This window comes from Bos indicus x Bos taurus, chromosome 2, assembly GCF_003369695.1.
Source record: "Bos indicus x Bos taurus breed Angus x Brahman F1 hybrid chromosome 2, Bos_hybrid_MaternalHap_v2.0, whole genome shotgun sequence".
NCBI lineage: Eukaryota > Metazoa > Chordata > Mammalia > Artiodactyla > Bovidae > Bos > Bos indicus x Bos taurus.
Window position 1 is genome coordinate 7,656,419 of NC_040077.1, and position 12,168 is coordinate 7,668,586.

Consider the following 12,168-nt stretch of genomic DNA (forward strand, 5'->3'; position numbering starts at 1 on the left):
CTTCTGCACAAAAAAGGAAACTTAACCATGGTGAAAGGACAACCTTCAGAATGGGAGAAAATAATAGCAAATGAAGCAACTGACAAAGAATTAAACTCAAAAATATACAAGCAACTCCTGCAGCTCAATTCCCAAAAAATAAATGACCCAATCAAAAAATGGGCCAAAGAACTAAACAGACATTTCTCCAAAGAAGACATACAGATGGCTAACAAACCACGAAAAGATGCTCAACATCACTCATTATCAGAGAAATGCAAATCAAAACCACAATGAGGTACCATTTCACACCAGTCAGAATGGCTGTGATCTAAAAGTCTACAAGCAATAAATGCTGCAGAGGGTGTGGAGAAAAGGGAACCCTCTTACACTGTTGATGGGAATGCAAACTAGTACAGCCACAATGGAGAACAGTGTGGAGATTCCTTAAAAAACTGGAAATAGAACTGTCTTATGACCCAGGAATCCCACTGCTGGGCATACATACCAAAGAAACCAGAATTGAAAGAGACACGTGTACCCCAGTGTTCATCGCAGCACTTTTTATAATAGCTAGAACATGGGAGCAACCTAAATGTCCATCAGCAGATGAATGGATAAGAAAGCTGTGGTACATATACATACTGGAGTTATTACTCAGCCATTAAAAAGAATACATTTGAATCAGTTCTAATGAGGTGGATGAAACTGGAGCCTATTTACAGAGTGAAGTAAGCCAGAAAGAAAAACACCAATACAGTATACTAATGCATATATATGGAATTTAGAAAGATGGTAATGATAACCCTGTATGCAAGACAGCAAAAGAGACACAGATGTATAGAACAGTCTTTTGGACTCTGTGGGAGAGGGAGAGGGTGGGATGATTTGGGAGAATGGCATTGAAACATGTATAATATCATATAAGAAACGAATTGCCAATCCAGGTTCGATGCAGGATACAGAATGCTTGGGGCTGGTGTACTGGGATGACCTAGAGGGATGGTATGGGGAGGGAGGTGGGAGTGGGGTGCAGGATGGGGAACACGTGTACACCCGTGGTGGATTCATGTTGATGTATGGCAAAACCAATAAAATATTGTAAAGTTAAAAAAAAAAAAGTGCAAGAAAAAAAAAAGAAAGAAAATGGAAAGATTAAAAAAAAAAAAAGAATGCTTCTGATGTTCAAAAATAAGCCTTACCTTTGTTTTGGGTTCTAGAATTTTTACTCCATAAATTGAGATTTGCAACTCAACTTTGGGAATTTTCTGGCCTTCAGATTTCTTAATATGTCTTGCAAACTACAAATGAAAATTTATTCACAAAATTGTAATTTTGTCTATGGAAAATGAACACAAACATATATTTAGAGTTTACATTCAATGCTGAAATTTCATTAAATAAATTATTGCCTATTGCCCATTATATTTTTATAAACCCCACACAGCCTCCAAATATTTAGAAATCACAGTGATCTACCATTACTATCATTAAAATCAGGCTGATTCTCAATAACTTTAAAAAAACTTAATATACTTCTTTCATGATATTTCAAAAATCATATTCATATCAAACAGAAAATGAAAACTCTTTGTCTGAAAATAAGCAGAGATATCTTTTCCTGTGGATCTTTTGTTTTTAATGATTTTAGGAAACTTGCAGTCCAGAGCACTAGATCTTTGCATTTCCAGATACTTACATTGTTTGGTATACTGTCCTACTTAATGAAATCAATGAATGAAAAGAGACAGATTACCATATTCAAACTGAAATAATTATCCCAGCTAAAATACTCAGAACTAGACTCATTCTAGAGATATTTAAATGTACTGGTTTTATCTGGCAGTGCTACTCTCCCTACCTTCCTTCTCTCCTCCCTCCCCTACCTCCACCTTTCTTTTCAAGAAACAGAAAAAAATTATTGAAAAAAATTGTATTTATTAACCCCTCTTACAGGGCTCAAAAAGTTATTTCCTAGTATAACACACACACACACACACACACACCCACACATATATATTTAGCATATGGATCATCCTAACTTGATTCAAAATAGATTATCTGTAAGGCAACGTGGAGTTTGGTCATCTTTTGTGTGTCATATTTATTTACATTGTGTATTTCCTTCTAATTTAGGACAGATGTAAATACATGCGGTATACTTCAGTCCCAGAACAGAGTGGTTAAAGGCCTCTTTCTCCTTTCATGGCTTTGTACAGCCATGGAGAATAATATAATTAATGCATATAAGGATGCCTTGAAGTGTCTGCCTTGATATCCAGGGCAGGGTGGGTGGGTGGAGGAGTTCCATTTGTTTTATTCCATTTTGGATGGTATAATTTTTTAGTTTACTCTCTGTACTATCCTATAAATATAGGCAGTTTTTTTCTTCCGTATTAAGCAGGCTTACATTCTGCACATAAATGTGACTAATTCATGCCAGGGTTTTTGTGTGTGTGTGTGTTTAAGAAACATTTTTCTTCAGTGCAACTCTTTACAAATTATCCCAGCTCTCTCCCAAAGAAAGTGGATTAATTTGTTTCTTTTCCCTTCATAACCTTCTTCCTGTATTGCTATAATCAAAACAATTTGGGGGTTTTCACATATGGAGGCTGACAACATAAATCAGCTGCTTTCCATCCATGTGAATGCATCTGAACAAAGCCAGCCCCGTTGCTGGCCGCGGAAGCAGTCTGAACTGGCTTCCTGGGTGCTGCTCCTTTCCAGAAACAGACAATGAGCAATAGCTCTTGAAGCCTTTTTCACATTGGGACACAACCGTTCCTCTGACCTCTTTTAGTTTCCAAACGCCCATCACAAAACAACCACTAACATTAAACTTATGTCTTTTCTGTCAGAAAGAAAAGAAAGGAAGAAAGAAGGGGAAAATTTGAACAAGGGGAAGAAGTAGGGGCTACAAGTAGAGAAAATAAAGAGGGGAGCAAGGAGGGAAGGAGAGGGAAACAAGAGAACGAGACAGAAAAAGAAAAATAAACATAAAATATTTGATCTATGGTTTATGAAGCCTTTTCCTTTGCTTCATATCAAGATAAAATGATTGTGCTCAAAGAAGATTCAGAAATCATCCAGTCTGATTGGCCCATTTCAAAGATGAGAAAATAAGTCTCAGGAGAGTTACTTTGGTCATAAAATAGGTCTGTAGAAATCAGGCTTAACTGTTTCACAGACTTTGAAAAACATTTAAGCTGAAGGACATATTTGTTTAATCTGTATTTTAAACAGTTTAATATTCTCATTCCTGCTTGTATTTTTTAAAGATAACTTTATCCTATAGCTTGCATGATCCCTCTAAGTCTTTTCCTACTTGCAGATCTCTGAATTGCATTCTGAAATACTTGTAATTTATATTTTGAAGATACATTCATGCTTATATTGTATTCCTTTCTCGCCCTACCTACTACTTGAATTCTAATGCTGAAAAAGCCTTTTTGAAGTTTTTTTTCTCCCTCATCTTTGTTTCAGTGAATATATTTTTTGGTAATCTAGATAGAGTGATCTACTAGTAAAACTTGAATATAATAATCGAGTAAAAATGTTCAAAGGGAGTAAAGCCTAAGAATTCTGGAGGCTATCTGGATACAACAAACAAACAAAATAAAGCTTTTATCATCATGAAATGATGAAGTATCAATAGAAGTACTGTATAAAGTACTGCATAAAGTACTATGTTAAATGTATGCCACTGGCAAATACAGCAGCTAAAGAAAATTTAAAGAGAGCACTGCTGAGTTTCAGTATCATCCTAACAGTTTCTATTCATTTCTCAAAGGACTTAAAAAAGTGAAATCTAACTATATTATTAATGTAATACACATTATTAAGCAATTAAAATTAATGAATTAATTCTAATCCTCTTTGTGGTTTTTATAAATTGTTGATTTAATTAAAAGTTTTGATAATCTCACAGGGAAATCAGTTATGTGTATATGTTTTAGCAATTAAAATAAGCCCTAATCATTTCATTAATTAAATAACTGGTGATAAAAACAAAACCCATTTGCAGTAGGCTACACAGGGAGCATGAAGTCAAGTGGAGAAACTGGTGGGCCTAGATTTAACAGAACATTTTATTAATTCCCAAGTCCACAATCCTTCATGTAGTATTAAGCTAGCTCTGCTTAGGTGAGGGGGTCTGTCCTCTAAAACTGGGGTCCAGGAATGCTGCTCCCTGGTTATCTCCCAAAGAATCCAAGAAGTTTTGGCCTTGCATACCAAAATTCATCCACATGTAAATATCACAAACAGACTGTTTATGAAACTCTGACATTGTTTATGAGCCTGCTGACATCTGTAGTAGTTGTATTAAAAATAAATAAACCACTATTAAAACAAGATTCTTAAAAGTAGCTTTGATACTAAAAATAAGAAGTTGAAAGGCTTTTTTAATTATTACTTTTTGAAAATTTTGGCATTTTCTTAAATCATAGACTAAAACATGATTAAGAGATGGAAATTGTTGAATGTGATCGAGAACTAGAAAACATGCTGTTTTGTCATATATAGAACTTTTGAAAGTAAACACATAAAAATTATGATATTGAACAAAACGTTATAAATTGTGAATTCTCCACAAAACAACAGAAAAATAGTACCCAATAAAATAAAGTTCTAAAATTTTTCTTGAGAAATAATTAGGCATAAATAATCATAGAAGCATAAAAAATACATTATTGAGAATCATGGAAGTTTTCTATCATCTTGTATTAGCCTTACATTTTGAATATTTCTTTAAATTCAGAAGCTAATAGATTAATGTTGCAAACATCTGAAAAATTACCAGGTTTAAATAAAATGTTACCTTGTGGGGAAAATAAAATCAAATACTGAAATATAGTGGATAGTACACAGAATACATATGTTTAAGAAAAATAAGCAGTAAATTAAAATTAGATATGTGTACTCAAAACCCAGTTAATAAGCAAATTGTTCTTTTTCTTTTTTTTTTCAGTAGAACCATAGCACCATCTTCTGGCAATCTTTACATGACAACAGAATTAAAGAGGAGCCAGTGTCTAGGTTCTTAAACGTAAACACTCTTATATACTTTGAGTTGTAGCATCTGACCTTTGACACAAATAAACAAAAAAATTAAGATAGACATGAATAAACAACACTTTTTATTATTTTAATTATTTCACGAATTATTACCTTTATATATATTTCCCTGATCTACAAACATTTTGCAATCAACAGACTAAAGATTGTTTATAGGATTAAGTATTCTGAAAGGTACTTGAAAGAGAAAAGCTATTATCAACTGAGTATACATTTTTTAAACTACATTGGATGATTTTTATCTTATTGTAAATCACATTCCTTTACTAACAGAGTCCATTTCCAAACACAAACTATGTAAGAACTAAATACAAAGTTTCCTAATAGTAGCTTGTTTTAGAAGACATTTCATCTCAAGTATCTTTTATATATTATCACTCACTACATAATTGAATGCTTTGGGGTTTGCATTTGGGTTCATTTCATAAAGGACCTCCTAGGTACAAAGAAACATTAAGTGCAAATATCATTATTCTATTATAAACATTCTGATTATAGTGAAGTTGGACTCATGTCCAAAGTGTGCAACATTTTGAACATTTAGATGGAATCTTATTCTAAATGTTGTCCATAAATTGTGAAACATTTTAAATCCTGTTTTAGGGCTTAAAAGTATTTGCCAAACAAGCACAAGTACACTTTTGTCTAGTGAAGGTCACTCAGTCGTGTCCAACTCTTTGCGACTCCATAGACTATACAGTCCGTGGAATTCTCCAGGTCAGAATACTGGAGTGGGAATCCTTTCTACAGGTGATCTTCCTAACCCAGGGATCAAACCCAGGTCTCCCACATTACAGGCAGATTCTTTACCAGCTGAGCCACAAGGGAAGTTTAAATTTTTTTTTTTTTGTCTAATGAATTGTTAAAAGTAATGATTGGCTTGTCCGCCTTTTTTTTCCAAATGGGAGTGATATCACCTTGGAACTTTTTAGTATATTTCTTTAAAAACAGGAAAAATATTTTAAAAATATAAAAATTATGTAAAATAAATGGATACAAATTATCTACTTTTATTTCTTTACCCAGAAAACAAGCCAACTCACTTCAATTTTTTTTTCTCAATTTAAACAGTAAATTCCACCCGATATGACATTCTCAAAGCAAAGTAATACATTTTAATGTCTGTGGCTTTGCCTGGTGCAGAGGCCTACCCATCCTATACAATAATTGGATAATCTCAAAACTAAATAAAGTTAGAGGAGGGTTGTTTCTCAAAAAAAAATTCTGAGAACAACCAGAGAGAATAACAATAAAGTGTGTTAACAAAATAGTGTTAAGTTAAATTTACTTAATGTGATAAACATGAGAATTCTGCTGAAGGAGTTTTTGAATTTTAGTATCTCAGAGGAAACAATGTCTTTGGGGATGGAATGCAATTAGAAAAACATGCAAAGGATGCATGGAAATTATGTAAGGTTTTCTCAGGAAATTTGCTGATTATGAGTATGTGGAGCTGCTTACTGTTTATTTCTGCTTTTATTTTCACCAGTTCCCTGAGTCTGCTCATGGATACGGCCAGACCCTTGTGGGTTTGTCCATTAGTATGTCTTTAATGTACAGTGTCAGTGCAAAATGCTGCTTTGGAATGAATTTTACTTGTTCATTTTCAACTGGTGGGTTCGGTTTTCTAACTACAGTAGATTGTTTTGTCTTTGAGTTAGGGCATGAGTCCACATTGCCCAAGCAAAGTAAAGGCAAGCTACTGCTGCTGCTGCTGCTGCTGCTGCTAAGTCGCTTCAGTCGTGTCCAACTCTGTGCGACGCCATAGACGGCAGCCCACCAGGCTCCCCCGTCCCTGGGATTCTCCAGGCAAGAACACTGGAGTGGGCTGCCATTTCCTTCTCCAATGCATGAAAGTGAAAAGTGAAAGTGAAGTCGCTCAGTCATGTCCGACTCTTAGCGACCCCATGGACTGCAGCCCACCAGGCTCCTCCGTCCATGGGATTTTCCAGGCAAGAGTACTGGAGTGGGGTGCCACTGCCTTCTCCAACAGAATGCCAATACTTATGAAATATTGCTCTTACGTTTTTTTTGGTTGTTGAGTAGGGCTTCTCTGGTGGCTCAGAGGTTAAAGCGTCTGCCTGCAAGGCGGGAGACCTGGGTTCAATCCCTGGGTCGGGAAGATCCCCTGGAGAAGGAAATGGCGACCCACTCCAGTATTCTTGCCTGGAGAATCCCATGGACAAAGGAGCCTGGTAGGTTACAGTCCACGGGGTCGCAAAGAGTTGGACACGACTGAGCAACTTCACTTTCACTTTCTATAAAAAATTACACCTTATGAAACTGTGAAGACTCTGCCACATCCGGAAAAATAATTGTGTCTGCATACGTTTCCTTGATCTACTGGTATTCATTAAACAGCACATTTTTACTAAGACTTATCTGCCACAGAGCTATTCATGCTTTGAATTTCCATTGGTCTACTGATGGCCGAAGGTAAGTTCAGTACATGAGACACTTACTTTGAGGGCTTGCTTACCTTTAGTTTCCTTACAGCGTCTCTTACAACTTCTGTTCCTTTGGGCTGCTCTACTTCTGTGCTGCCAAGAAACTGAAAATGTTCACTGTGAGACAGGCCTTACTACATCATGTGTCATTAAATCATTTTGAGATATATCACGGGGTAACAGATGACGTGATAGTAATTCAAATCCAAATCCAGCACAGAGGAGTTACTAATTTATATTATTTTACATGATATGAAAATATTAACACATTACTTAGTCACATACAATTCCATTATTCTAAGATTTCTTAAAATTACACTTTTCCTAAATAATTTGCTTGCAGATTTTTAATGGAAAGAAAATTAAAGTTATTTTGTTGGGCCCAAAGGAATAAAGTTGATCTCAAATTTAAAATTTAAAACATGTGAACAATTAAAAAATTGTTATCTGAAAATTTAAAGTATATACATTTATTTCATGTTGTCAAAAATATATTTTAAAAATTTAATGTGCTTTAATGCAGTTTATAATGTAAATCAAAATTTTTCTTTGTTTTCCAATTAGCATATAAAATTTAAAAACACACATTTTTAATACCTAATATACAATGCTCATCAAAACCATAAAGTACATTAAAAAATAATAAAAAAAATACATGCTCTAGAATTTTAAAGGATCCCTAGAGGTTTTTAGTTAAAACCTAACCTATCCTCCCCAAAAGAAAAAAGTTTGATAGTAATTACCACATTGTAATAAAATATCTATCCTGGAGCAATATAATACCTCCTAAACAGAAGACCAATATCGTGAAACATTCAAGAAAAATTAGAATTGACATGTGGATATTTTACTCTACAGGATATTTTAAAATAAATAGCAAATAATCATTACATTCATTCAGTTCAGTTCAGTTCAGTCACTCAGTCGTGTCCGACTCTTTGTGACCCCATGAATTGCAGCATGCCAGGCCTCCCTGTCCATCACCAACTCCCGGAGTTCACTCAGACTCATGTCCATCGAGTCAGTGATGCCATCCAGCCATCTCATCCTCTGTTGTTCCCTTCTCCTCCTGTCCCCAATCCCTCCCAGCACGAGAGTCTTTTCCGATGAGTCAACTCTTTGTATGAGGTGGCCAAAGTACTGGAGTTTCAGCTTTAGCATCATACATTCATTAGACATATATAATTTTCCAAAGACTTCTCTTGTCACATACTACCAATCATAACACCAAAGTGAGATATAAATTCATCAGTTCTTAAATAAACAGACATATGCATGGGTACGTATATGTGTATGTGTGGGTGCTAAGTCATTCCAGTCATGTCCAACTCTCTGCAACCCCATGGACTGTAGCCCACCAGGCTCCTCTGTCCATGGGGATTCTCCAGGCAAGAATACTGGAGTGGGTTGCCATGCCCTTCTCCAGTATGTGTATATACTTTACATCAAATAATTAAGTAGAATCTTTTTCATGTGTCAACTCACAGAATGAAAGGGAACAAAATAGCAATATAAGAGTGTCTTTTAAACCACATGTGATTCCTTCTTTCATTCTTGAAAAAATAACAATAACTAAAGAAATTAGACTTTTGTTTTTTAAACTGGCCTCTATGTATTACCTTAATGAGAATCACCTAGGAAGCAGGTTAAAATATAACAATGAAAATTCTTTTTATAAGGGTAGAGGCCTAGGGAATTACAGTTCTAAAACCATCACAGGTGATTTCTTTTACTAAAAATCTAAGGAATAGACTTAGAAAATAGTAACAGGTCAGGAGAATAGTGGAAGGTTGATAGAAAAGCTGAGATGAAAATACAGGAGATAACTGCTGATCCCCTTTCTGATGAGCTCATGGAAAGAAAGTGAAGCTCAGAAGCATTAAGGCAAAAAGGTTTCAGTTTTCAGATTCTATAAGATACAACAGTTTCTCTTTCTAATATGTTTAAACTATGTCAGAAAACTGCTACTAGGTCTGGATGCAATATCATTAGGCACTATGTTTGCCCCAAAGTGATCTCAAGTTGGTTGACCAGACCTGCAAAAAAGACCAAAATAAGTGAAGAAATTCTCAGCTAAAAAGGAATTGAAAAGTTGCCCACTAAGATATGGATTGATGCTTTTGAACTGTGGTGCTGGAGAAGACTCTTCAGAGTCCCTTGGACTGCAAGGAGATCCAACCAGTCCATTCTAAAGGAGATCAGTCCTGGGTGTTCTTTGGAAGGACTGATGCTAAAGCAGAAACTCCAATACTTTGGCCACCTCATGCAAAGAGTTGACTGATTGGAAGAGATTCTGATGCTGGGAGGGATTGGGGGCAGGAGGAGAAGGGGACGACAAGGATGAGATGGCTGGATGGCATCATCGACTCAGTGGATGTGAGTTTGGGTGAACTCCAGGAGTTGGTGATGGACAGGGAGGCCTGGCATGCTGTGATTCATGGGGTCGCAAAGAGTCGGACAGGACTGAGTAACTGAACTGAACTGAACTGAAGATATGGAAGACAACCAAACTGATTCCTGACACCAATGGACCCATCACATTTTCTTCTGTTTCAGGTCAGTGTACTCAACTTTGTCTGTATGATATAATTACATGGGAGGTTTAAGCAGACCAGTGCCTGGGACTCTGATTTAATTGGCTGGCGGTGGAGTCTAGGGCACCTGTGTATGTTAAAGCTCCCTAGGTGATTTTAATGTGCCACCAGATTTGAAAAGCTGTTTTAGATCATCCAGAAAGGATAAAGGGTCTAAGTGACAGGAGGGGAGCGAACACAATAGAAGCTGTTTAGTTCTGAAAAATCTATGGTGTAAACTGTTCTCAACCTCTCTGTATTTATCATATCACTGAGAGATTCCCCATTAGTGGTTGGTCTAGCGTTAGCAGACTGGGAGGTGAAAGCAAACTCTTTATAGATAAGTGATTATTGAACTACAAGAAGTGTCTGATGTGTCGATCACAGACTGTAAGAGTTACTGAAAATATTTATGGAAAAATATTCCTTACTTTGACAGCAATGTCATGAGTCATAAGTGTTATATGTAAATAGCTCCATATGGGAAAATGATGGAAGAACTCCAAGTACATTCTAAATGAATCAACCTCTTGTGGTGCTCCAGGAACCTTTTAATATGTTTCTTTCACATTGGCTTTAATTAAGTCATCTGAGGAATGAAACAGGGAGAATCCTTCAAAGACTGTGGGAACTAAAAAGACATCTGATATGGAGCTTGCCACTTAACCCTTTTCTTCTGTGTAATGTTGGATGCACTGAATGGGAACAGTTTTAAAACTGAAAAGCAGATTATTCCTCATAATAGTTTAAGTTAAAAAAAGTCATAATGCTTCCTCTGATTAAGGTTTGTATTTGTATGCATTCCATGTCTATATAAAATATTTACAAGACTCTTGAATGTGATGCAGCATGCTGGAATAAACCCTAGGCTTAGAATTTGAAAATGTTAGAAAAGTCATGATTCTTGAAAAATAAGAATAATTTTGTTCTTTTTTCCTTACAAAATTTCTCTGAAGACCAATTGCAATAAGAGATGAGAGGGGAAAAAAAAAAAAAAAAAAACAACCTTGTAAACTGCAAAATGCGTTATAATTATGAGGGATGGCCACTTCTTAATTTACTGATTCTTTGGAGATGAAACTAGAATTTAGTGGATATTGGTGCCTGCTCAGCTTTCCTTGGATCCTCTTTAACAGCACTGGGATCCATCCTCCAGCTTCCCCATGCTTTGCTGGTAAGGGCTCACACCAAGACTTTCAGAGGATTCCCTTTGGTCAGTGAGGTTACTTTGCCAGTACTGAGAGCTATAAACTTCTGGGAGTTTTCTGCTATATCAACAATTCTTTAACCAATGACTGGTGTAGAAGTGCAGAGGGCCGGCCCCTTTGCTGGGAAGTGGGGCAAACTCTAAGGTGTAACATCCTGATGCAGAACTTTTCACAGAATCAGGCTGCAGCTGGGGATTCACTTGATTGCTTTCCCTCATCTGTCTGCCTTCCCACGTCCTTACTGGTTGTTCCTGGGAACACTTTCTGACAATCTACTTCCTCCCAAATCTTAACCTCAGGCGCTAATTCTGGGAGGAATTGCCTTACCACGCTATTAAGGGCTTAAATGCTTACATTCAGGAACACACAGTCTGGAACACCAACCCACAAACAGCCTAAATACTCTGGTCCTAAGTGCTCTCCAAAGGCTTGCACACAATACAGGTCAGAGGAAGGACTTTAGTTTCTGTATTTTCCCACTCTACCTGGTGTCTGAAGGGGGAAGGAAAAGAATGGAATCAAGCCATGGCCAAGGGGTTATTCATCCCATCTCAATCGAGCTGTTAACAGGCAGGAGAAACAAGGCCAGGGGAGTTGTGGGTTGCAAGATTACGCCACTGTAATGAGTGAAAACAGAAACACAAACCCAGCACATCAGGCTCATCCTCAATACACTAGAGACAGAGAAAAGACCGTAAAAGACCCCAGAGAGAAACAAAAATCGCACAAAGGCCAGGAAATATGACATCAGACTTCACATCAGCAATAATGGAAGAAAAATAACTTCAAATTCTAAGGAAAAAAAGAAAAAGATTTAGGGCAAGATTACAGATTACCAAGAGGGGGAAAAATATGTACTAAGATGGACTAAAAATTTAAATTCCT

General features: G+C 36.3%; 1 protein-coding gene across 8 annotated transcripts in view; it reads right to left on the bottom strand.

Annotated features, from left to right (window-relative positions):
- GULP1 (GULP PTB domain containing engulfment adaptor 1) overlaps window positions 1–12,168 on the bottom strand; it is a 336,734-nt gene that overhangs the window by 60,937 nt on the left and 263,629 nt on the right. For all 8 annotated transcript variants that reach the window (XM_027555736.1, XM_027555721.1, XM_027555703.1 and 5 more), the window contains 2 exons: window positions 7,535–7,606; window positions 1,182–1,280 (listed from right to left, as the gene is read on the bottom strand). In XM_027555736.1, coding sequence (XP_027411537.1) covers window positions 1,182–1,280; window positions 7,535–7,606 — 171 coding nt within the window. The remainder of the gene's footprint in view (window positions 1–1,181; window positions 1,281–7,534; window positions 7,607–12,168) is intronic.